At 45.5% G+C, this 27,775-nt stretch overlaps 1 protein-coding gene across 2 annotated transcripts in view; it reads right to left on the minus strand.

Annotated features, from left to right (window-relative positions):
• LOC118208294 (sortilin-like) overlaps positions 1–27,266 on the minus strand; it is a 45,167-nt gene extending 17,901 nt beyond the window's left edge. The window contains exons 1-8 of one of the 2 annotated variants that reach the window (XM_035382821.1): positions 27,231–27,266; positions 9,997–10,056; positions 4,715–4,788; positions 4,349–4,451; positions 3,616–3,777; positions 2,157–2,230; positions 1,134–1,183; positions 909–1,036 (exon numbers count right to left, since the gene is read on the minus strand). In XM_035382821.1, the coding sequence (XP_035238712.1) occupies positions 909–1,036; positions 1,134–1,183; positions 2,157–2,230; positions 3,616–3,777; positions 4,349–4,451; positions 4,715–4,788; positions 9,997–10,056; positions 27,231–27,251 (672 nt within the window). In that variant the 5' untranslated portion in view covers positions 27,252–27,266. Of the gene's footprint in view, positions 1–908; positions 1,037–1,133; positions 1,184–2,156; positions 2,231–3,615; positions 3,778–4,348; positions 4,452–4,714; positions 4,789–9,996; positions 10,057–25,829; positions 26,461–27,230 lie in introns of those variants that run through there. The other variant, XM_035382820.1, reaches the window with a different exon arrangement.
• Between the last annotated feature and the right edge of the window lie 509 nt (positions 27,267–27,775).

Here is a 27,775-nt window from a genome sequence, read left to right on the forward strand (position 1 = left end):
ACGCACAGTTATACATACACACTACGCACACGCACACACCCGTTACACACACACTACGCACACACACACCCGTTACACACACTACGCACACACACACACCCATTACACACATACAGTTATACACACACACACACACACACACACCCGTTACACACACACTACGCACACACACACACCCGTTACACACACACACACAGTTATACACACACACACAAACAGTTATACACACACACACAAACACACAGTTATACACACACACACACACACACACACAGTTATACACACACACACACACACACACACACCCGTTACACACACAGTTATACACATACACTACGCACACGCACACAGTTATACATACACACACACACCCGTTACACACACACACACACAGTTATACACACACACACACACACAGTTACACACACACAGACACACACAGTTATACACATACACTACACACACAGTTACACACACACACACACAGTTATACACATACACTACACACACACCGTTACACATACACATACACATACACACACACACCCATTACACACACACGTACACACAACGCACATGCACACAGTTATACATACACACACCCATTACACACATACTCATTACACACACACTACGCACATGCACACAGTTAAACATACACACACCCATTACACACATGCCCATTACACACACACACACACACACCCATTGCACACACTCACATTATGCACACACACACACACACACACACACACCGTTACACACATTACACATTATCATTAGTTCAAAGTTCATATACACATGTATGCACGAAAACACACACTGTCTTTCCCACACAGACACACAGACAGATAGACAGACACACACACAGACAGACACAGACACAGATACACACACACAAAACATACCGTTCCAGTCATGATTGAGGCGAAAACAAATTTGGCCTCCACGATAAAGGAGTAGATCTTGCTGGCAACGATCTTGAAGGTTTTCCCAAAGTCTGTGGTCTTCTTCATATCTAGCATGCCCCTGTCATCTAACACACAGACAACCAATGAGGGAGAGTGTTATTGAAATTTCTTTACTGGGTCAGCCAATCAGAACCAATCAACTTGCATAGAGAGGTCACTCACTACAGGATCCATTAAAGCTGGTGGTGAAGAAGATGGTGCTGTCCTTCCCCCTGTAGTCAGACAGACAGACACGAGAATAGTCATGGTACTACATAAATATTAACAAGTCCTACACATACCTACAGTGCCCTCCATAATGTTTAGGTCAAAGTCATATTTATTTTTGATTTGGCTCTGTACTCCACAATTTTATATTTGTAATCAAACAATTTGCCGGCATGTAAGAGCTGACCGCTTCTCTAACACACGCCAGGACCTCACTACGCGAGCTCAGCTGGACACACCCTTTCTCCTGGCCCAGATTTGTACTTCGGTTTGACCGGCGTGATGTTCACAGCCTAAATAACTGAGAAGCGTAGCGCGCTGCATGTGCCCTCGCTTTCTCACTTTCGGCGGGCTTTTCCCATGGCCTCGTTTTCCCAGGCTGAGGCGAGTCCCGCTAAGCCGTGTCCTGCGCGCTCAGCTTTGCCGCCAAACACTCTCCACTGAGCGCGATGCTAAACGCTGCTAGCAGCTGTCACTAGCCCGCTGCTAATGCTAATAAAAAGATGGCGAAGCCTATGCAAGGCGTCGGTTGGCGCTGCGGTCCTGAGCGAGAGCCACGCGGTTTAACCTCAAACCGCGCCCGCGGCCGTTTCCGTAGGAGACCGAACGGAACGCGCTCGGCCTGCCCTTGAGAGCAGATTCGTCTGGAGTGAGTCATCAGGAAAACTCAGCTCGATCACTAAACAAACACAGGAGGAGGCTGGCCGCTATGGAACGCTCTCACATGAACGTGCTCCACAAAAGCAACCCCGGGGACTCTTCTGAGCACCACAGTCACCAAGCGAGGAGGCGGCAGTGCAGCACAGCGGTTCGGGAACTCAGAGGTTATAGGTTACAAAGCCAGGTGGGGTGTTTCCATTGCGCCCTTCACCAAGGTACTTAACCTGAACTGTGAATGGATAGTGTAAAGACATAATGTAAACAGTGTTTTGGGCCTAGCCTCTGCAGGAGAGTAAAGTCCAGGCCGTCCACTCTTACCATTTTGCCAGGCAGACAGTCTCATGGATCTTCCGCCAGTTCACACCAAAATCTTCAGACAGCCAGAGTTCATTCTGGAACACAGCATTATTATTATTATTATTATTATTATTATTATTATTACTAATAAATGTGATTGCGATACCTAACAGTGACCTTATTCCTAAATTACTATTCCTAAATTCCCATCCCCTTGAACAGCTTTTGGTTGTGACACACCAAACTAACTCAACTACCTGGCATGGTCCGACTTGTTACTTGAAATTAATGGAAAAAAATTTAAGATCGCAATTTCCATGAGATGTTAAATGATAGAGACATAACCTTTGGCAGCACGGTCAGGTAGGATGGCCAATAGTTCCCCAAATAATATCGCCCCTATTGGCCACTAGGTGGCGCTCCAAACAAAGACCCATATTTAACTCATTTAAAAGGAAATAAATAGTAGTACACATAATCCCCTGAATGAGCACTACAAATGTATTCACTTAAACCACTAAAGTTTGTCTAGGTGGATTTTTTCACCATTATGAATTTTTGCATAGTTTATTTTTGCAAAATTATTTCTGCATAGTGTAAGAAAGGCCTCTCATACACCAAACAGCGTGTTGAGGTTACCAACAGTAAGAAACCAAAACTTATCACGTCGAGGTCACCAAACGTAGGAAACCCTTCCGCAAATCAAACAGCAGAGGTGTCTGAGTGGCAAAAGAACACGTGTAGTTTTACCCGGTGCTATGGGAACAATAACTGACCAATAGGGGAGCACAAAAAAACAGAATGACTGAATGAAACGAAAGTTGGTGCACAAGATACTGGGACAGATATCAAAATATTACGTTTGGTGGAAATTAGTCCAAGTGGGTGTGGCATAAGACAAAATGGCTTACAAGGCAAAGGAAACTCACTACGACCATCTTGACGCTCCATTTCGAACTTGTATGTCAAATTTCATCACCATTTCAACAACTGCCTAGGAACTGTGTCCAAAAACCCAGACCACTCCCACTCTGCACTTTCTTCAGGAAAGGCAGCCCTATAGCTTTTATTATTATTATTATTATTATTATTATTCACGCGTTTATATCTTCTATCACATGATCTCAAAGTGCTTTACAGCATGTGTATGTAGATGTGCACAGGTGTTGGACAGTGATTCTATTATGTGCACAGGTGTTGGACAGTGATTCTAATATGTGCACAGGTGTTGGACAGTGATTCTAATATGTGCACAGGTGTTGGACAGTGATTCTAATATGTGCACAGGTGTTGGACAGTGATTCTAATATGTGCACATGTGTTGGACAGTGATTCTAATATGTGCACAGGTGTTGGACAGTGATTCTAATGTGTGCACAGGTGTTGGACAGTGATTCTATGTGCACAGGTGTTGGACAGTGATTCTATTATGTGTGCAGGTGTGGGACAGGTGCTCAGGTGGGCCCCGTCCCGTGCTCACCGCAGTGCTGAGCACCATGAGCAGGTTGGGGTTTTGGGGGTTGTAGCTGATCTGGATCAGCGGGTGGAAGGACAGGTCCGTGTGGGTGAAGCTGTTCCCGAAATCCGTGGAGCGGAAGATCCGAGAGCCCCTGCTTCCCGAAACGTCGCCTGTGAGGATCACCTGGGGGGGGGGGGGGCAAGGAACCGGAGAGTCAACAAAAACACAAAAAGAGCCAAGATGGCTGCAGGTCTAGAGCAGAAGTGCAACAAACTGATGCATTAGAACTGAACAGTAGAACCACAAAAATCTAGCGCACTGGAACATCCTGCAATATCCGGTCTCTATTTACAGCACGCATTATGCACAGAAGAGCAAAACATGTCTCTACATTTACATTTACATTATTGCGCACCACTTGAATGCTGGGATACTGTGGGAGGTGAGCAGTGAGCGCTGCCGTTAAAGACTCAGTGCAGCATTTTAAATCAGTCTTCACGGGGAAGAGATTAGTTTATAAACTCATGCAAAGGTTTTCCACAGGGAGTTCGTAAACAGCGCACGGATAAGATGTATGAGCGTGTCTAAATAAACCAGTGGGAGGTATGTGGACCTGGAGAGAATCATAACGCGTCTGAGGGACATATTTTCATTTTTCAGAGATCGAAGGGCCCAGGGGTGTGCCTACGGCTGGCTGCGTTTGGCACCGGGGCCAGGTGACAAACCCAAAAGTAGAACACGTCATCTTCCTCACCTTCCCAGTATTCAGAGGGTCGATTGCAATGCCGAACTCGGTGAGGATGAAGGTGTTGTTGATGAGAGATGTGACATCCTGGAAGGACTTCCCGTAGTTCTCACTGACACAGGAGAAAGACACAGAGAGAGAGATTTGGATTTACAAAGGATCTATAAAACTGCGAAATACGACATGTCTAGGCCGCTAAAGCAGAATGAGCTAAAATAGAACCATCACACATTAGGTTCAACTGTCACAGGGGTCGCAGTTCTAAGATAACTCCCAGCTTTAGCTTCAGCTGGAAGAACAGCTGCTCGTGGTCTTCATTGCTTTAGCACATTTTCAGACCGATGCTAACCTGTGGTGGGCGCTAGCAGCACTTACCTCCTGTAGAGTTTAGACTGTCCAAATCTCAGCAGAAAGAGCGGCACCTGGAACGTGGTCAAGGCCAGCACCACCTGCGGAGAAAAAGCCAATATTTAGCGTTCAGTGTACCATATATTTACCTCTCGCGTACAGTGTTAAATCCATGGGTTCTTGATAAAGAATTGTTGATTTTAAGCCTTAAAGATATTAGAGATCCTTTTTTCGAGTGTGAACATGGATGGAGTCAACATGCGCTACCAACAACTGACTGATTTGATTGTTAAACAAGTCAGTGATTGACAGCTAACTGTCATTTTTTTGTATTACAATACCTCATGCATCAGAAAGATAATCTTACACATACAAGCTTAACTCATTGAGGTGTAGGATCAAAAATATGTGATTAGACTGTTCCTAACTGAACATTCTAATGCTGATGTCACAATCACTACTGGTTCCAAAAACTGGGTGGCACGGTGCTGCAGTGGGTAGCACTGTCGCCTCATAGCAAGAAGGTTGTGGGTTTGAATCTCGGCTTGGGGCCTTTCTGTGTGGAGTGTGCATGTTCTCTCCGTGTCTGCGTGGGCTTCCTCCAGATACTCCGATTTCCTCCCACAGTCCAAAGACATGCAGGTAGGCGAATTGGAGACTGTAAATTGCCCATAGCTGTAAGTGTGTGCCCTGCGATAGATTGGCGGCCTGTCCAGGGTGTATTCCTGCCTCTCACCCAATGCACCCTGGGATAGGCTCCAGCCCCCCTCGCGACCCTGCTCAGGATAAACGGGTATAGATAATGGACGGATGGATGTTCCAAAAACCTACCCAAAGGATTCATTGGAGCACTGGAAGGTTTATGATATATGTAAACAACAGCTACAGTCAGATCCAGTGAGTAGGGGTGGCAAAAAAGGCTGCTGGAATAGGAGTGAGACAAACTTGAACGTATCGCCTACTGGACCCAAACCAAAACTAAGCAACTCCATCTGTTTAAATGAATATATAACTTCCATATCCCGCCCTGTCTTTATTTACTTAACCTTATTGTATTAGCCAACTGCAAAGCAGACACGGCACCATCCTGTTCTGTGATAACACGCTCTGTCCCTGAGTCACCATAGTAACACATCCACTTCCTCGTCCAACGAGCACGGAGCACACAAACCAGTTCCACTCTGACTGCGCTTAAAAAGAAACAGAAGAGACACGCAAAGCAGGATCATCGGTCAACAGCCACGGCCAGTGAATGTGCGGGTAAGTGCACAAGTAAATTCGGAGGCAGAAGCTACATTGTTTTTAATATCTGACAATTCCTGCTATCATTAAAATATGCAGAATATAAGAAGTCACAATGGCCACATGTTTTATTCATAAGGGACCGCCGAGTGGCTCATGCTGTTAAGGCGCCGTTCTAGAGCACGGCTGAGCCTCAAGGTGAGGTACAACCGTAACGGACCGGGCCGGCCAGGGGCGACCGTAGCGAGCAGAGCCGCAGGGTAACGCACATTTGGCACTCAGGGATGGGAGGGTTTCAGCCTACTGGGGGAACAGGGTCCCAGCGACCCCCAACGGTAAACCAGGGACCTGTAAGTCCACCTGCTGCACCGAAAAATAAGCACTTCTGCTGATTAAGAATCTTCCTCTGACTCCTGTCTGTGTGCGCCTGATTTCTGAGCCGCCGCGTGGTACGAACGGGGCGGATGTCATGTGACCTGGACAAGCGCGCACGCATGCTTACAGTGGAGCAACAAACAGGACTGGGCATAACAAACCGGAAAAGGGGGAAAAGAATATTTTAAATATTTAAAAGTAAGAAAATTAAGAAGAAAAGGATCCAAAGGAAAGAAAGAGCCTTTCAATCTAAGCTTACACACACACACACACACACACACACAATCTCTCTCTCTCCCTCTCTCACAGTGACACGAGGGAGAGATCTGTTTTGCTCCTACAGAAGGGGAGCAGGGTCGGGGTTAGGACTTTTAGGTTTTCCTTTATGTTAGGATTATTTTAAAAATTCCAAAGGAAAAAACATACTTAAGCCTTTCGATGTAAACAAGCGTGCATGCGTACACACACACACACACACACGGACGCACACGCACACACAGGTTCACCCAGAATCGCCTGCAGTCATGCGATCCCTCACAAACTCATGATTTGCCCATGTGATTGTAGGAGTGATGTCATAAATTAACCTCCAGCTCCAGTTCATTCCATTCAGGCGAAGGAGCACAGAGCTGCGTGCCCAGCCCCACGGGCCCTAAGCACTGGAGCCCGGTCACACAGCCCTGGCTGTCCCATTGTCACAGCAGCCAGTGCTGATAATGCAATCAGACAAAGTTGACTCATACGGGGAGGGGTTATGTCCGGTGTGTGTTCTGGCAGCCCACTCTGTTAGAAAGGGGACACCGTCTCCGTGAACGTTGGGAGCGGTGTCGGAGGACACAAAGAAGTCTTTAAAAGCGATCCTTACGACCGCAGGAGCGCACGCACGCACTGCTGAAAAACACACAACGGTTAGCGGCATCAGCCAGTCAGCCAGGCGGGGCGCGCAAGTCGCACAAACTGGGAACGAACACGGGTTACCATCCGCACTCTGCGAGGGGGTTCTGGTCCACCACAGATCCCCCCACCCCCACCGCCCCCATTTGGAATTAAGCTGGAAAGGAGACAAACAGCATTTTCTGTGGAGGTGGGGGAGGATGGTGCAGGAGAACACAAAGCTGTCTTTGAAACGGTCCGGGGGGGCGGGGGCTTGGGGGGGGGGGGGGGGGGGGGGGGGGGGGGGGGGGGGGGGGAGAGGCCTCAGGCTGGCCTCTGAGGGAAGTGCAGGGAGAGGACTCCGACAGGGCGGAGCGACCACGGGGGTGGGTGGTAATGTGGGGCTTCCCCACTAACAGGTTGCTCCAGCTCAGCCCTAAAAAAATAAGGCTGCATTCCATCGTTCCCTCATAAATGGGGGTGTGCCGGCGCTATGTAGCACGATGTAACTGAACGTCGGCGCTAGGCCTGGGCGATAGCACGATGTAACTGAATGCTGGCGCTAGGCCTGGGCGATAGCACGATGTAACTGAACACCGCCGCTAGGCCTGGGCGATAGCACGATGTAACTGAACATCGGCGCTAGGCCTGGGCGATAGCACGATGTAACTGAACCCCGTCGCTAGGCCTGGGCAATAGCACGATGTAACTGAACGCTGGCGTTAGGCCTGGGCGATAGCACAATGTAACTGAACGCTGGCGTTAGGCCTGGGCGATAGCACGATGTAACTGAATGCTGGCGCTAGGCCTGGGTGATAGCACGATATAACTGAACACCGGCGCTAGGCCTGGGCGATAGCACGATGTAACTGAACGCTGGCGCTAGGCCTGGGCGATAGCACGATGTAACTGAAAGCTGGCGCTAGGCCTGGGTGATAGCACGATGTAACTGAACACCGGCGCTAGGCCTGGGTGATAGCACGATGTAACTGAAAGCTGGCGCTAGGCCTGGGTGATAGCATGATGTAACTGAACACCGGCGACTGCAGGCATACGTCGCCACTTTGATTGTTGAAAAGCATTAATTGCCCTAGAATGGGAGGGAAATAATTTATGCAAAGCTAATTCATCTAAGCGACATCCTGGCTGATGAGCGCTTGGGCCTACACTACGTGGCCAAAAGTATGTGGACACCTCTTCTAATTAGTGCGTTTGCCTACTTCAGCCACACCCATTGCTAACAGGTGCATAAATCAAGCATACAGCCGTGCAATCTCCATAGACAAACATTGGCAGTAGAATGGGTCGTACTGCAGAGCTCAGTGACTTCCAACGTGGCACTGCCATAGAATGCCACCTTTCCAACAGGTCGGTTTGTCAAATTTCTGCCCTGCTAGAGCTGCCCCGGTCAGCTGTAAGTGCTGTTTTTGTCTTGGAGCAGAAACAGCCACAGAAGCTCACAGAATGGGACCGCCAGGTTCTGAAGCGTGTAGCGCGTTAAGATTGTCTGTCCTCGGTTGCAACACTCGCTACCGAGTTCCACAGTGCCTCGGGAAACGTCAGCACTAGAACTGTTTGTCAGGAGCTGGCAGAATGCATAGTGCCAACTGTACTGGCCTGAATAGTAAACTGTCAAATTTGGTAGAGGAGGAATAATGCCACGCAGCATAGTTTGGGCTAGGCCCCTTAGTTCAAGTGAAGGGAAATCTTAATGCTACAGCATACAATGGCATTCTAGAGAATTGTGCAACTTTGTGGCAACAGTTTTGGGAAGGCCCTTTCCTGTTTCAGCATGACAATGCCCTCGTGCACAAGGAGGGCATTGTCATTCAGGAGAAGGAGCACAGTGCCCAACCTCACTGATGCTTTTGTGGCTGAATGGAAGCGAATCCCTGCAGCAATATGGCAAAATCTCGTATAAAGCCTTCCCAGAAGTGTGGAGGCTGTTATAACAGCAAAGCGAGGACCAAATCCATATTAATGCCCATGGTTTTGGAAAGAGATGTTCAACAAGCACATGTGTGATGTTTGGGTATCCACATACTTTTGGCCACGTAGTGTATTTTTTCTCAGATATGCTGGTTCATAATCTACTGACACATGACTTTTCGAACTCTCCCAATAAAATAAATGTAAAAAGTGGCAGTTTTTACAGCAATGTTATCGCTTATCGTGATATTTTCAGTGGCCTGCACCGTGATATTGCTGTTAGGGATAATACCCAACCCTAGCCGCCGCCAGCCCTCAAGGTGTCATGTGGATTTCACTTCTATCACATGTCTGGCTGATACAGACGGCCATTGTAACATGTCCTGCTCTGATAAACGCCCTTTCACAGGTTTTTTAGAGTTATGCCTTAACACTGCCTCCGTGGGATTACAGCATACAGCGTATCACTCTGTAAATAAAAAAATCACCCGCAGCACATTATCCATGAAAGCTTATTCAACTGTGGGTGTACCTGGTGCCAAAAGGACTAGCAGTGTCAACACTGACAACTACTTCCAGAACATTCTATCACTGAAACTTTAACTTTGTACCTCATTTTATATGGAATGACTCAATGAGCAGTCTGGGACTTTTTAAATTACCAGTAATTATTATGAATAATAATAACATTAATAACAATGTGAACTGTAATTGTCAGTTATTATTGCATATGTTAGTGTATATACATCTCCAAAGAACATGAGATCACAAAGTTTGGCCATTTATAAAGTACTTGTGAACAAATGGCAACACTATTATTTGTTTTACCCCTACTTGGAATATCTTGAGGGAGAGGTCAATAAAGGTCAAAGGTGAAACAGGACACTCACCCCTGTTCCATCTCCCACCCAGGCCAGAGACACCGAGCCACTCAGGTCATTGAAGGTGAACTGCAAGAGAGAAGTAAGAGCGGGGTTAACTTCATTGTCCACAACACCAATAAGTGCGCAAATACCTGTCAATCACATTGGGGTCACAAAGCAGAGAGGATAAGAGACAGAGAAGAGATCACAACTCAGATGGTGCCACGGTGGACATCAAACCCCGTCCACACGCCTTATATGATTGGACAGTTGTCTGCCTTACAGACTGCACGGCACGCCCAGCCAGTCCTGACCATTTTTACCAGTACTGACCATTTCTACAAGAAACCCCAATTTTAGACAATATTTACAACAAAATTCTTCCTTCAGGGTCGTACATTTCAGTTGATAACATTTATGAACTGACATGCAAATTCCTTTCTAAACAGCTTGCAGTTCGTGTTACGGCAACACAGACTAATGCGCTATCTACACTAAAGAGGGCGCCTTGTTCTGTGGATTCCCTTCTGGCCCTACGGTTAATTGTTACATAGTCTGTTGATTGTTGCCTTGACGATGTGGTCACTTAAACAGCTAAATGGCATGTGATCTGCCACATCTCTACAGAGAGCTTCCAAACGGCAAATCAAATACAGCGAACGAACATAGAAAAGAACCGCACAACAAGAGCTGATATTGGAAATGCCTGCAGTAAACAAGGAAAAACGATGTATATATAAATGATGTATATACAATGCATTTCACATCTAAAATAAAGGCACACATTTTAATTTAATTATGGTGCACACGTGAAATCATCTCAAACTGTTTCTTGTTGTTAAGACTTAAGAAATGCTCCAGCGTTAGACTTATTATTTTAACATACATTTTCATTCATTTGCTTTATTGCTTTTTTTACCCACTGTATGTACCGCACATATGCACTTGCACACACACACGCACACACACACATATGCACACACAAATATGCACGCACACACGAGCGAACGCATGCACACACACATACATGCACGCACGCACGCACGCACACACACACACACCCTCAGAATGAAACAGAGGGACTGCGGAGCAGACAACAGAAAAACAGCAGGACTGCTGATGCCCTTTCTCCTCCTCTTCTTTTCACACTTTTGGGGGGGGGGGGGGGGGGGCTGCTGATTGGTTCTGTTCTCAGAGCCCTGGGGGCTTTATTCCACAGGCCTTTCTCCCTGTGCTGGAGTCCTGGAGCTGGAGCTGGGGGGGGGGGGCACCAGCACCCAAAACCGGACTACCATAGCACAACATCCCCAATCCTACACCCAGAATAATCTCTTTCTGATATTTCAAAATGAAGATCATGTCCAGTTAGGCCTGAAATGACCAACATGAGCACACCATAATGGCCCCTCACCCCGATACACCATCAGAGCTTCAACGAAACGGTGTTGGGTGAAGTGGTGAAGTTAACCGCAGTTATGAATGGGGTCAGTGGGATTGCCCCCAGACCATGGTCATGTGTGCACCCTTTGAAGAGTAGGGCTTTTTAAAAATGTTTCAAGTCAGTGTTCTAGAACTCCACTGTTTCGGTCACCGGTAGTGACTGTGACATCAGCATTAGAATGTTCGGTTAAAGAACATTCTAATCGCGTAATTGTGATCTGACATCTTAAAGGGTTAATCTGAGCCCAGCCCCAGTGGGGGAAATGCAAAGCACAAAAGAGCTACTGCAAATGAGGGCGTCGCCAGGACTCGCTTGGCGGCGTGCCACCCTGTTGAGGCATGACATCATCACATCGGCTATATCTCCCGTGTGCCCGAACGATGCCAATTTCACAAAATCGTGACACCGTTTCGAGCGGGATGCCCAGTAAATGACTGGCACATTTAGTGAACAGAAGGGGACTCAGCACTGACACAGGGCACGTGCAGATGGGTGCCATCTGTTGAAGGCGCTGTGAGGCTTGGGTGAGTCACCGTATCCACGTTCCTAAGCGTCCGAACAACGGGAAAATCCAGCCACCCTTCACTTCGCTGCCTGCAGCCGAATGTGACCAGATAAGGAGCGGGTGCGGAAGACACAGTAGCAGAAATAAAACTGCAGCCTGATTCAGCCCAGCAAGGAATGGCCAATGAATGAGAGTCCCGTGAGGCTGCTCCACAGCATAACATCCCCAATCTTACACGCTACCCTGAATAATGTCTTTCTGATGAAGGACGCATCACGGATAAAGTATTCAGACCTCTGATTCCTGCCAAAAGAATGAAAAGGAACTCATTTTTAAAATACCGACAATTCAGCCATCCTCCAAGCTGGAACATCTTCCACCCATCTATAACACTTTACGTGCTGAACACCTGAACTAATGTCACTGCAGTTTACTTCATAACTGAAATAGCTCAGGCCTGCCATAAAGCCTGTTAGCATTTGCAGGCTTGTATGAGGGTGACAGAGGGTGAAACTAGGAAAGGGAACATTCCAGAACTGTTGGACGGATCTCTCTCTCTCACCACTCTGCCTACAGGCGCGGTGGCGTACGAGAGTTGAGGCGATCCAATGCCGAGCCTTCGTGCCAGACGCGGCCCACTCACTGAGAACGCGGACGAGCACAAGCTCATCGGCTGAGAGCAGGGGAAGGGGGTGGGAACAGAGAACAGAGGCGGAGGATGAGGAAGAGGGTATTGCAAATGGCACCTGCTGCAGGAGAGCTACATAGCACTCTGAATGTGCTCGCCCCAATTCAGAGGTGTCCAGTCTCATCAGGGAAGAATCCCATTCACCTAATGAAGATGTTTTTGAAAAAAAAAAAAAAAAAAAAACGAAAATTCTGTTTTTGAAGTAATTTAAAAGTAATATAATTTTGACACATTTCCTGATGTGACTATACTGCTGTGAAACTGGGCCCAGTCCTGATCCAGTGTAGCTGCCGCAGACCTCCCACAGACCCGATCTCCTCACATTCTCCTGGAGGTCAGAGAACACGTCTCTCCTTGCAAGCACATGACTCGGGCACGACTACAGGGGCGCACATTAAATGAAACACGAGGTGGGCCTAGCTGGAATAATGAGCTCACACTTTGTGCCTTTGTGGATGTTTACTGACGTGTCTTAGAGTGACAGAGATCTGGGCAGGCATGAAAAGGGCAGCTAAACAAAAATCATTTCAACGGGCTATAGGAAGGTACTTGTCACACGCCAGCGTGACACCCCAGGGAGGCTGATTAGCTAACGCAGCCCAGGTGCGTGTGCTCTCTCCACCAGCCGGCGCAGCCGAGACCAATCCGCCTCTCTGGCCTGGTGGACCGAATGCCACAGTACTAGTCTACGTTGATTCATACAACAAAGTAATGATTTGCCCCAAATAGCCACCTAGATTAATGATTGAAGCAGGCTTAAGACGGTGTTACCAGTCAAGGCAAACTTTGTGCACAGGGTTGTCCTTCACAAGGACACAGGACACAGCCCAAAGGGAGAAAGAGAACCTTCATTTATTTATCCCAACGGCTTCCAGGTACATTTATCCAGGTCAGAAAACCGTCCTTTCACCAGTGGGCTTCACAGAATAGCCCAGATTAATCAAAATTCAGCGCTTAGTGGTCTTCACAATACCCTTTTTGTGTTGACTTCACACCGGACTAACAACCCTCACTTATCACTTCATTTTGTTTCCCTTCCTCACCCGTCTTCTCACTTCCTGTTGTGCTGCGGCTCCAGGGTGTGTAAAAACAATACAACAACAAAAAAAAACAAAGACTAAAATACATTCTACCTCATAATGTTACCGCCGCTGTCCTGACACAAACAGGGGTGCTCAGGCCTCAAAAGCTCAGCGTCCGCTTCGAAGCACCCCAACGCTTAACCGTGCTCAGCCTAAGAACTTCACTGCGCACACACAGCACGCTAAACTGTCACAGAATCACACCGGGCAGCTAAAGGGTATTATTCAAAACAGCGTAGCACAAAATATATACGTGCCACACCCCGACGCTAAGCTTTGCTCATCGGTAAGTAAACATTGAAGAACTACACTAACAGAGTAGCTCAATCGAGGCTGCTTCATGGATGCTGACTGGAAGCTGATGTATGATTTGCCCGTTGGGGATGGAGAGTGGTCTTTGTTCCACACAGAGCCAGCTGTAGGGTACTATATAGGCACATGTGTAAGAGCTGAAACATGCAATCAGGCCTGAGGGACATAAGCCCTCACAAGCCTTTAAGCTGTTTAAGAGAATACAAACAAATCACATGTGCCTGACTCACACACTGAACAAATCTTCAGAATCTGGTGTGGACTGAGTTGTGTGACACACTCCAGCTACCAGTAGGAGCCAATCAAATTGCAGGAATTACAAATTGCTGCAACTAAAGTCCCTTCCCCCTGAGTTGGCGGACGGCTCCAAGCCTGACCCCCCCCCCCCCCCCCCCCCCCCCCCCCAGTTCAAGCCCCACGCCTTGATGCAACCTGGAGCCCCAGAAGCATCACCCCGCCCCTCTGAACTGCATATCATATACATCCCTGCATCCGGACTTTCTACTTCACCAGCTGGTTTAATACCTCTACTGTAACCTGCTCAACCCACCTGATTATGTGTTGTGACGGATCCCTTATTACGCCAGCAGCCATACCTCCATGCACTCTGCTCCTGCCAAATGGCTGAAGCTAAGCTTCAGCCATTTGGCAGGGGCTTGGTTAGTACTTGGATGGGAGACCACCAGGGAATACTGAGTTGCTGCTGGAAGTGGTGTTGGTGGGCCAGCAGGGCGCAATCTTCCATCTGGTACAAATAAACCCCAATGCCCCAGTGCTGTGACGGGGACACTGTGCTGCAGGAGATGCCGTCTTTCGGATGAGATGTTAAACTGAGGTCATGACTCTCTATGGTCATTAAAGATCCCATGACACTTATTGCTAAGAGTAGGGGGTTCCCCGGTGTCCTGGTCAAATCCCAGATCTGGTTTCGCAAAAACTTGCCACTAAAAAAAATCATCCCCAGATTTAATTGGCTAAATAAATGTTCTCTCCCTCTCCACCTTCGCTAATGTGTGGTGAGCGTTCTGGCGCAAAATGGCTGCCGTGCATCACCCACACATTGGTGGTGGGTGAGGTGAGTTCCCCTTCACTGTAAAGCACTTTGAGCATCTGGAAAAGTGCTATATAAATGTAATTAATAATAATAATAATTTCTGCTACATCCATTCTACTGCTACTTTACACCATTACATTACATTACAAGCATCATATCCAGAGCGACTTACATAGCATTTACACTGCATCCATTTATGCAGAATACGTACTGGAGTAATGCATGTTAAGTATTTTGCTCAAGGGTACAACGGCAGTGTCCTCCCCGGGAATTGAACCTGTGAGGTTAGGTTACAAGACCAGTTCCTTACCCGTTATACTACACTGCCGCCCCCCACACCAGTCTGGCCAGTGGAGCTCGCTTTCTTTTTTTTTTGGGGGGGGAGGGGGTGTCATGCCTGGTTTTGCCAAATGTTTCTTCTGTTTCTTTGTGACATTTCTCTGTAAAACAGCGCAATACCAATAAAATATATAAGCGAAGAATTGGCTTTTCGTGTTCAGTGAACTACCATGGAGAGAAATCATTGAGGTTTCCGTTTAAATGTCTTGTGATATTATGAACATAAAATTAATAATTTTAGAAAAACAGGGGAAATGTGGTGAAAAGGCATTGATGGCCAGATCTATTGTGCCCTCAAGACCAGAGTAAAAGATGAGATAAAAAATAAAGAAAATGACCAGCACATCTGCCAGAGATTCCCTGATGGTTCCCTGAGGAAACCCATTCACTCAGTGAATTAGTGAATCAATGAGTGAATCAATAAGTGAGTCAATAAGTGAGTCAATGAGTAAATCAATGAGTGAGTGAGGGAACCAGTGAGTGAGTAAATCATGGGAGAGCAAGGGAGACATTCACAAAGTGAGTGAGTGAGAGAGTGAGAGCGAGAGCTTTAGTCATAAGTGAATGAGTCTATCAGTGTGGGATAACACAGGTACTAGGTACTAGAGAAGAGCTGCAGCATTTCTTCTGGTTGGAAAGCTGCTGACGAGACCGAGGCCAGAGAGGCCCACACAGACTGAGACTGGAATACTTCACAGGATCAGTGTAAAGCATGAGGGAGAGACGACCACCCTGAACCCAGTGGTTTGAATGAGAGAGACTGCCCTGAACCCAGTGGTTTGAATGAGAGAGACTTCCCTGAACCCAGTGGTTTGAATGAGAGACTTCCCTGAACCCAGTGGTTTGAATGAGAGACTTCCCTGAACCCGGTGGTTTGAATGAGAGAGACTGGTCTGTATGACTTTATCAGGATATGATCCCCCAGAAAAAAAACCCCCAGAATCTCAAATGAAATACAGCCAAAAGGCATCCACAATTCCAGACTCTTGCATCTAAACTTTCATAATTTATACATACAGCCTTTCAGTGCTGCCTCCCCTTCACTACGGGTCAGCTGGGAGAGAAGACCTCCAGATTCGAATCATTCCACCAGGGTCCTCTGAGATTCTGTGACTGCTCAGGCATTAATACTTCACAGGCCCAAAAAAATTCTCCCCAGAAGGCCCGACTCTGAAGACTCGGTGTAAACGCCCCTCACGGCTGGGACGCCGTTTGAGGCTAACTAGGGGTAATCCGGCATGCCAGCCAAGAGGCCCACCCTCTCACTCCCAGCAGAACACATCATGGTTCCAGAATGGGCACCAAACAAACACAGAGCACGCCAAGCTCAGAGTCTCATCTTAGCTCTGCTGCTATGTAATCTGCAATTAACACTGAAGAGCACAGCACCGATGTGTGAAGAGCTGAGATAATGTTTCTCTATTGGGGAAGTGATAGTTTCACAGGTTAGTGTTGAGAGATGGGCACTCTGTTTGCCCAGGGCCTTCAACTCTGTATGTTTGTTTAAGCAGACGGAGAGGCTACTAAACTAGCAGGTTAGTAAACACACAGCGGTATCCAAGGCTACTAAACTAGCAGGTTAGTAAACACACAGCGGTATCCAAGGAGTGTCTGAGAGGCAGAGAGCTCACTGCTCTGCTGGCAAGCAACGAGCAGACTGAAGACAAGGCACTGGGCAAGGTGCAGGCCAATCTTTTAACAAGGAGGGTAAAACACAAACAATGCCTCACACCAGCACGCACGCACACACAATCACACACAAAGACACCCTCCCACACGCAGAAACACAAACCTAAACATGAAGACACACACACACACACACACAGAAACGCACACACACACACTAAACAAACCTCTTATCCAGCCATCTCTGACAAACAGACACTCCAGCTTGTTCATATGGCTGAAAGAGGAACTGCCTGCAATTAACCCAAAACACACAGTGTGTGAGCCTCTACAGCAAGGGCATCAGGTGCGTTTCCTCCTGTGCAGTGAACCATCGAGTTTCCACCAATCACAGCCTTGTCAGCCGGAGGAAAGACTGGCCAATCAGCACAGCACGGCAGCCCTCAAGCCTTTAATACTGGAGTTAAAGCTGCACCACTGCACCTGCATTTGAGAGAGACTAAACTCACTCAGCAATGCAGGAGGGCAGACTAGAGCCACAAATGAACACAAATATATAATAAACGCAGATCTGAAGTTCACAGGCAGAAGGCCCACCTGAGAAGAGTGAGGCCGATGCTCTGGAAGAGAAGGGCCAACGTGCGGGTCAGGACTCAGAGTCACATGACTCGGTCACGTGACCAACTGCAATAGCATCCACAGAGACAGAAGTTCCACACAAGCAAAGCTTTCCCAGCAGTCTTGCGACAGAGGGATAACGACCCAGGAACTACACACACGGTCTCTCCTACTGAGACCAAGCAGAACAGACGGGTGCAGGAGAGGGAGAGAGGCCTCCCTCCTGAGGCTCAAAGGACTGGCGGTGTGTGAGTTCAGCAGCCTGCAACTAGCAGAGGAAATACGGCTGTGTGCGATCTCGTTCCACCTTAAACATTTTAGCCCCGGACCCTCGTGGACAAGGGATACCCAGCTCAGTGGGACTCCCCTGGACAAATAAATAAATTAAACTGTGTCAAGCTATAAACATTTCTCCTGTTCAATGGCATTTCAGTAGAAAAACTTCAGAAACAGAAACATGGAAGCGTAGCAACAGGAGCCTTGAGCAGTTGACGGTTGAAGAGGTTCTCTGGAAACTCTCTCTCTCCACAGAACGGCACCATTCTGTGTATTTCTGCTTGGTAATGAGGGAGAACGGCCACTGCATGTCGTCCTTTATATTTCAGATGTGGACATTCCTGCGTAGATTGGGTCTTGGCAAAAAAAGAAGGTTATGACAGAGGACTCCTCTGTGACCAGACTCTGCTGAGCAGGAAGTAGCAACAGAGGGGTTGTATACCTGAGAGCATTCGAGCATGCTTTCAGACATGAGTCAGCTACACGTTTAAAATATTCTTACTCTTTAGACGTCAGTAGAATTTAAAGAATTTCCGACTAAACATGTTCACTTACCTAAACACAATCTTCCATGAAAGAAGAATTTTGTGATGAGTGTTGGCAAATAATTGAGCTCTCTCTCAAAAAGGTCAGTTTTCAAATATGAAGGAACATTACTGCGCTTGAAAGGGTTAAAGTAATGAAAGCATTTCAGGTCTGCATGGAGTTAGGACCCCTACTCACAGCAGTGGAGCAGTTTCTCCTCAAACTGAACAGTCAAAGGATGCACAAACCACCACAAAACCCAAGGCCGGGTCCAAATCAGTGTACTTGCCTACTACTGAGTGCACAAGTTAACATACAATTAGTTTACAACTTGTATACTCAATAGTAGGCAAGTGTTCTGATTTGGACGTGGCCCAAGTCTGCAGAAAGGCATTCACGGTTGAGGAGCGTACAGACAGGTAAACGGTTGAATGTTTGTGTGTTTGAAATGACTGTACACCTCTATTCAGTCCTCCTGTTTTTCAGTTGCTCTGTCATTTCTCTTTTTTTTTGACAGACCAAGCAAAGAAACATGGGGGTGTGCACGTTCCCCTCCCAATTCTTTACTCGAAACAGACAGATATTTGTTTATTGTTATTTTACTAAGATATTCATATTATTCGCAGTATGGTGTATACAGCGAACAGCTGAAACTGCTGGAAGCCCAGCTGAGTTGTTTATGTTCATTTTATTCCCTGGTTGCAAGAATTGGGTCGTCTGCAATTTCAAATTAGAGTATTTCTGTCATATGGCCTGATTTAATAGTTGATGTTGATGCATAAAACAAGCAGCCGCAAAGTATAATTAGTTTATAACAGTGAGTGCCGTACTGTTTTACCAAGTTCTTTTGTGGTTTCTGACCTCACCAGTGCTCTCTTTCTTCTTAATGATGCTCCAAACGGTTGGTTTTGGTAAGCCAAAGCTTTGTCATATGTTTCTGACTCTTTTTTTTCCTTATTTATCAGGCTCATAATGGCTTCCTTGACATTCATTTGAACAGCTCTGGTCCTCATGTTGACAAATGCCAATAACAGACTCCGAAGGCAATCAGAAAGCTAGAATGAAGACTAGATACTGAAAGCTCTCTCATACCTACACTAAGGAAGCAACCGAACACACCTGACTGTTCAAAAACACCGGTGATGTCATTTGTCCCAAATCAATAAAAATATGTATTTGTCCCAAACATTATGGCACTCACTGCATATATAATATGCAGCATACACAAATGTATCTGTTATGTTGCCTATGATACATTTGCTATCAACATTTTATATAACTTAGTTTTCAGGAAACGCCCTGTCTACATTCTGTCTACATACAAATGTGAGCATAAAAATAGTACAAACATAAATGGCACATGCCCAGGTCTTGTAACCTACATTGTGAGTGACACAACCACCCATTACTCCAGGAAGCCATGGAAACCATTTGACTAACTACACACCACCTCTGAGATCTCTTCTGAGAACAGAACAGTCTGAGACTGAGAAGAGCTTACCCAGAACTAACTTCCCTCGCTGGGCGTGGGGACCATAGAGTGTCATAAAATATGAACAAAGTCACAGTGACCCTGCATGGGCTTGGCGAAAAGCGCTTTGACGCCTGGGAAGTGTAGTTTGTGGGCACCGCCATGTTGTACAAATTGGAGCCAGAGCCAAACTGTCCCTGATTGGTCCACAAACTATTACCGTCTGGTCCAAATAGCACAATAACTTAACAAATCATCATATGGGAAGACGTTGGATAAAGAAAAAACACCCATTACGATTACAATTTATTGGGGAATAAAATTCTTGACTATTTTGACCATATTGGTACCACTGACTTGCATTAAAACGGGTGGCTCAAAGACCTATACTGGAGCTAACCGCACTGGCGCTAGTGAGCAACGTCTCTCAGCAAGACCAGGAAGTGAGCTTCAAAAACGCAGCCCGGTTTTGGCCACTGGATAGAGACGTTTTGCCCCGAGAGGCGCTGTAGGTCCCACCTCCCGGTTAGGGTTTCATAGGCCTCAACCTGAATGGACAGCCTCACCTTAAAGGTCACCTGTGTGGAAAATAGCTGTAATAAAATGCTACCTCCAGGCTAGTCAGAGACCATCTCTGCACAGTAACAGAGAGGGTTCTGGGTAGATAGATTACACATCGGCAATTCCAATCAAAAGGGATTACCATGACCCAAATTTAAGTATCAGTTTCATACGAAAACTAGTGTCAAATACAAGATACACTTCCAGAATAGGAAGTCAGAAACATATTTTCAACCCCTTTTAGATCTAAAAATGATAAAAAAGATTCATAATTTATTTCAAAAGATGAATTATTTATTACAGAATTAAAAACATCTTTAGGTCTACAAAAACATAGTTAACAGAATTTATTGCACACAATCAACAAATATACCAAAGAATTTGAAAAAAAGGAAGCCTTTTATTTTTAGTATATAGTATATTTTAGTATGTGATAGTATCAGTCATTTAAGCCACTCCTGTCAGCGAACAGAATGGGTGTGGCATAATCAAACAAATTCTATGGAGAGGGTGGAGTGCGTGGCTTTTCGAAGAACCATAACCATGACAGAACAAGTGTGAACAGGGAAACAAAGAAACAGACGAATCGAATGCATAATTCATGAGTGCTAGTGTCATTCGGCGGGCGGAGTGAGCTGATTGGCCGGTTTGACACAGAATGAGCACCAGCTGACTGACCCAAATCCACACTCGTGGGATTCCAGAACTCTCCCTCAGTTCAGTTCCCATTCACCGCAGAGATGCCACAGGTTTGACCGGTCGAACCGCATCACAGCCTGTCAGAGTTACCCCGGTCCCTCCCTCGCCTACCGGTGTCCACGGAAACCACTTTCTTTCTCACCGTTCGCCTGCTTAGCAGAGCTCTTAACGAAGGCCCACCTACACACCTCAACAGGCTACGTTCGTTTGCACAGAGGGGCAGTTTGTTTAAAAAGGAAGGCGCTCGAGATACGAACGTTCTCTTTCATGTCCAGCTTCTTGATGGCTGAACTCACTGCTCATTTTCCGCACACTGTTCCCACCTTTACTTCCTTATTTCTGATCATTCCTAAATGGCTGTCAGTATTTACAGCTGTAACACAGTGTCGGTCTGTCTTTTCCGTGTCAACCTGAACCGAGGCTCTAAAACACTTCCCCTACAGTCACAAAGCCATTTCTCTTTATGTGGCCTGCTGGGCGACTGGACAATCACTCCAAGAAGCTCTCTGACTGGACAATCAGCACAAGAAGCTCTCTGACTGGACAATCAGCACAAGAAGCTCTCTGATTGACGACATAGCTCAGGAGGTAAGACCGATTGTCTGGCAGTCGGAGGGTTGCCAGTTCAAACCCCGCCCTGGGCATGTCGAAGTGTCCTTGAGCAAGACACCTAACCCCTAACTGCTCTGCCGAATGAGAGGCATCAATTGTAAAGCGCTTTGGATAAAAGCGCTACATAAATGCAGTCCATTTACCATTTACCATGATTGGACAATCAGCACAAGAAGCTCTCTGACTGGACAATCAGCACAAGAAGCTCTCTGATTGGACAATCAGCACAAGAAGCTCTGCGATTAGACAATCAGTTGCAGCTGAAATTGACTCCCCAAGCCAATTTTTAAAATGTATTATATACACAATTAGTTCCAGTCAAGCATTCTGAAAATATAAAAAATAAAAACGTTTATCTGTCAGGTTTCTCAGTAACGATGGGGGAGGACGATAAAAAATAGAGTTAAAATAGAAGCCAAACATCGGCTGGTTCTTCGCTAATTAAGCCTTCTGCTCCACCCACACTTTGCCCTTATCAACTGCACCATTTTGCATTGTATCAACATGACTACACTCCTGGCATCACTGGTCTCTGCAGTTAATATTTTACATTTTCAGTGTACAACAAGCAGAAGAACGGCAGTATCACAGCTTTGGATGCCATGGAAGAAATGCATTTGTATACATAACACGATCACCTCTGGATTAATATCTATCAATGAGGGCCAAAGTACGCAGTTGCAGAGTCGGTGTACAGAAGAGCATGCGATTAAATGCGATTAAATTTGAATCAATATCAATCAATGAGAAAAATCTCCCCCCAAATAAACACTAATTTTCTGAAATCCACCAGTCCGTTCTGATAGATTACAAACTCTTCAATGGCTTCCACAGATCCCCACAGTGGTCGGGAGAAAACAGGCCAGTAGCAGCACACCTAAGGCAAGCCTGAAGCAAAAGGGCAAAAATTCTTCACTTCTTTTTTCCCATCTTTTTCTTCCTACTGCTGGATCAATGACACCCAAGCAGTTTCACCCCGGTAGCTGCCCAGCGAATAAAACAATTAAAGGCACACCCTGGGGAGAGGCCGAGCTGCAGGAAAGCTGCACACAGCTCAGCCAAAGTTCAGCATCTCAGACCAAAGCTGCACACAGCTCAGCCAAAGCATGGAGGAGTGGGAAACTGTGAACATCTTCATCTCCAACCACAAACACACACACACACAAACACACACACACACAAACACAAACACACACACACACACAAACACAAACACACAAACACAAACACACACACACAAACACACACACACACAAACACAAACACACACACACACACAAACACAAACACAAACACACACACACACACAAACACAAACACACACACACACACACAAACACACACACAAACACACACACACACACACAGTGCAGTCTGTAAGTATTTGGACAGTGACACCATCTTGTCATTTTAGCTCTGTACTCCAACACATTAAATTACATTACATTACAGGTATTTAGCAGATTCTCTTATCTGAGAGTGACTTACACAACCTTTTTTTTTTTTACATAGCATTTACATTGCATCCATTTTATCCAGCACATTGGATTTGAAATGCATTAAATGCAATATGAGGTTAAAGTGCAGACTGTCTGATTTAATTTGAGGGTATTTACATCCATTTTGGGTGAACCACATAGGAATTGCAGCCTTTTTCATTGACTGTCCCAATACTTCTGCATTTAACATTATATATACCTAAATAAATGTTTAGCCAACATCAATAATAGCCCTATACAGTCTCTTCCTGTTACCAACACGTTCAGTGCCCTGAAATGCATGGAACCCTAGCAACAACACGCGCACGCAAATTCAATTAGGTAAACAGAGTCACGCGGAAGAGCGACCAAGGACTCAAACAAACAGCCGCGGCCTTCCTCGTTATACACAGGGATGATTATTTAGAGATAGGACAGCTTCGGCATCACCTTGCATGTAAAAAACAGTGGAGCTCCACCAATAACAAAGTACATCTGCAACAGCCGACAACACAAAACAAACGGTCACAGGCAAATATACTTCCGCCAGGCATCAGCCAATCACAGTTGGTGTTGGTCTGTTGGTTATTTCCAAAATACTCCATGATTGGTTCCACTTTGTTTTTTTTTTTACTGATAACGATGATGTCACAATATTCTTATCTCTACCAGGAGGATCAGAAATACTTATGGCTAAGCAATCCCTGAGTTTGTTTTTTAACTATAATTTTGGTTTCACACACACGTAAGTGAGAGGAAGTGACATCACATGGAGCACAACAGGACTTGTGGGTGCCCAGTCTACAGTGGGGACGGCCAGCAAGTAATGAAACGCTGTCATCCCAGGTGACTGTCACTGACCCTCCTGTCACTGGACAAAACCAGAACCGATCGCTAACTGCCGGAGCACCTGCCCACAGTTTGCACTGGAACGGTCCAGACTGGATACCCCACCATGGAGAATCACTGAGTGTCAATTCAGTTTTGAAAAAGACACCGTGAATACGTTTTTTAAATACCTGTGGGTTATTCTGTGAAATGTTCACTGAGATCAAAACCCAGCCGAGCATTTACCTTACAAAGAGTAACACCATGGACAAGACAACCTGGTACCCGCCACCACCCCCCACCCCCCAAACTCCTGTTAAAAAGAGTTCACTAGCAGTGTCGTGTGCATATGTTTTTCTTATTGTTTCCCTGATAAACTCTTTGGAAAGTATGACTTGTGGCATCTTTGGCAGGGCAGAGATATCTGGCCTAGCTTCATTCTCCGAACACACACACCCCTAACAGTGTTCTGTTCAATAGCAAACTCAGAATGTTCCAAGATAGGACCTCCGATAGAGACAGAATATAATTCATATCGTATGAAAAAACTAATCTCGTGAGGCCTACTTTATACTCTAGATATAGAGTAGAAAGTAGAATCTCCAGATACTCCAAACTCTCATTTTTACAGTGCTATCTTCTTACTGTTAATGCAGAAACATTCCAATCTGATGCACCTTCTGAAATGGATTTTCAGTACTGTAAAACAACACTGAGACCAGAAACTCATGTTACCCACCAGAATCTACTGTAGATAAGAAGCACAGAAACTCCAATCAACCAGAAAAATCCAAACACACTTAAACTAGTACTTTTTGCCTTTTTACTTTCTATTCAACTTTCCATACATTTCAGGAAACACAAGTTTTAAGAATTGTTATCCCGGTTTTAGCCCATACTGCAAGACAGTAGAATTCTGCCAACACTTGCAAAACAGAAAAAATACTCTGAATAACGAAAGACTGTCAATCTAATATGAAAAGACTGCTTTCTGAAATGGCTTAGGTAAAAAAAATGTTTTTTCAGATAATGCGGATACGATAGTTCTTGCAGGTGTGGCTGTCCTGCCACATGACTCGTTTTACAAGCGAGTTTTACCAGCATAAACGCCAACAGCATTAAGCCACTCGGTTCCCACGTAGTAGCACTAGAAGGAAACGGGGCACGAGGGCATGAATGTATACAACTACATAAAGTTACAAAATAATGTGAATAATGTTTCCAAAGTAACTGTTAAAGTTCCGGAACAAGCGCAGTAAATAAATAACACGCTGTAATGAGTAATTCCCTATTAAATTTAGTAGAGGACAAATGGCTGCTTTGTGTGCACCTGTAATTCACTAAAATGGAGTGTAGCTAATAACATCACCGCCGCAATGTTTTATTACCAGGAGCTTGGGTCAGAGCTGCAGCTTTCTTCGACGTCTAGCGAAAAAAACTTGCTTAACAAATTAGGGTAGGCTAACACATTCAAAGTAGACCAGGCTACTTTATTTTAGGATAAAGTCTGTTAGTTAAAAGCCCATAGCTTGTCAGTAACAAATATTTAGACTATTTATATATTTCTTCCATCAATCTAGGTACCCGTCAACATTGAACATGAGACTCCACAACAACATTCAGAAGCATAGGCTACACCGAAACCGATGCCGATAAAATCAGCTGCGATGTTTCAGCCCGCCGAAGGTGCTACGTGAAACCGGTAAAGCGGCTGCGGTCGAAGCTGCAGGGTTTAGGCTACTTACCATGTGGGTATTGTTGATTAACCTGTCATCGTATCCTTGAAGTGCTTTACAGCTGTCTCCTCCCTGATCCGCGCTTCTTTTGGTAACTTTGTGTGTACTTGAGGAAAAGGGCCATACCTCAGCCAGTCTCCGACTCACACTATGAACAGTTCCCATTTTTAGATTCTTTACAAATGTTAAATGTGAATTGTCCGCGACGCTGGCTCTCTCCTGAAAACCTAAAGCGGGCGCTAAATGGAGCAGCACAAGTAAAACGCAGTGCCGCATACCTCCCATGTTCGCCGTGCTGCTGAAGTTCACACAGACGCCAAAGCTAAATGTCCATAAAGACAACCCAGTTGTCGCTCCCTATGCAGCGCGTCTTATGACAACACAAGCACACAACGCCGTTCAACTGGTTCCGACCGATGTAAGCATAACGAGATAAGGCGCAAAGCTGTTTAGAGAGGTGCGCGCCTAGTTTCGCATTCGGTCTGCGTATTGTGCGTAAAACTGGATCAGTTCTTTTCTAAACGTTAGTACCATTTGTGTTCAAAAACGCCTGTCAAATGTAAATTTTTGAAATAAGCCAAGTAAGCCTTTAAGTCTCGAGTCTTTTATTTCTTTGGGAGAATTTCTCATATTATCTCTAGAAAAGCCACGCCTCTTACAGGTATGAGGCGGAGATTGGCTGCTACAGCTCTGACTCCAGCATTGATTTTTTTCTGATTGGTTTGAGTCCAACTGAAGCTAAATGTATATTTTTCTGTGTCTGTCACAGAGAAGTCAAGCTTGGTTGAATGACACCCGTCCCCAATCATTCAACGTTGTGTTATTTTGATTGACTGCTATGATTTATGCATGTGTACTATTCTACATATTTCCATTGTTAGCCTATTTGAAGCAAAATTAAGATTTTCAAAAGCTAACATACAGGATTCTCTAAATGGATAAGTAGCATATATGCTAATGCCTGAGAACAATATATGAAATTCACTCAATTTATGGTCCTTTGGTACCCACACAGTGCAAACTTGAGCAATAACAAACCGCGGCACAAGACCAGCTCTGCAACCGGACCCAGAGAACATCAGGCACTGGGTCCCCAGGTTAAATATCCTGTCACATGCACACCTCTGCATATAATAACTGATAAAAGCAGATAAAAATATATTTAAAGAACACATTGTGACAAATACAGACTAAAAGTTGAGCCAATGCTTTTCATGAAAAAAAAAATTCCGTTCAATAAATAACTAATAAATTCAGTTGCACTTTAAAAAAATGTGTTGCAGTCTACCGTATTTGGAACACAAGTGTATATCTTGAGTAAATACTCCGAGGTGCCTCAATTTGTCTTCATGAAAGTAGCTTTAGTTTAAACTAAAATGTATTCATAAGAGCACGGCTTTCATTCCTAACCTTGATTTGTGGCGAAATCATCCAGCTCGTACACGTGCAAAAAAAAAAAAAAACGCATTCCTTCCCTCCAAACGGATTCACAGAGAACACTTCGATTATGAAACACAAGCTAACACACTTCCAAGCAATTTATGTCAAATGAACAATGTGGCGTGTCTGTCTGAGTGGGGTACCTCTAGTGTTTGAAGTCGGCACGTGTCACATGAAAGATTACACTGTGTTTTCTGAGAAACCGTAAGTATACAGTAAGGTAACAGGAGACGTAGCTAAACGGGATTGAACACCTGCCCACCCCCCGGCGCCGTGATAGATGATGCACGAGGAAATCCCGGATACTCGCAGTGTCGCCAAACTGTAAAAACAAAAAACGGGATTTACCATTAAATTGATGGTTCACTGCTTAATCGTATTAGTAAATTGGAGCTAATATCAGCATTACTACACGGTTCTTTAGGAGTGAAGAGCTTGTGGTACAGAGCAGAAAGCGCTGGAACGATATTAAAACAGACAGTAATTCCGAATAAACGCAATTAAATTAATCACCT

This window comes from Anguilla anguilla, chromosome 11 (genome assembly GCF_013347855.1).
Source record: "Anguilla anguilla isolate fAngAng1 chromosome 11, fAngAng1.pri, whole genome shotgun sequence".
NCBI classification, from domain to species: domain Eukaryota; kingdom Metazoa; phylum Chordata; class Actinopteri; order Anguilliformes; family Anguillidae; genus Anguilla; species Anguilla anguilla.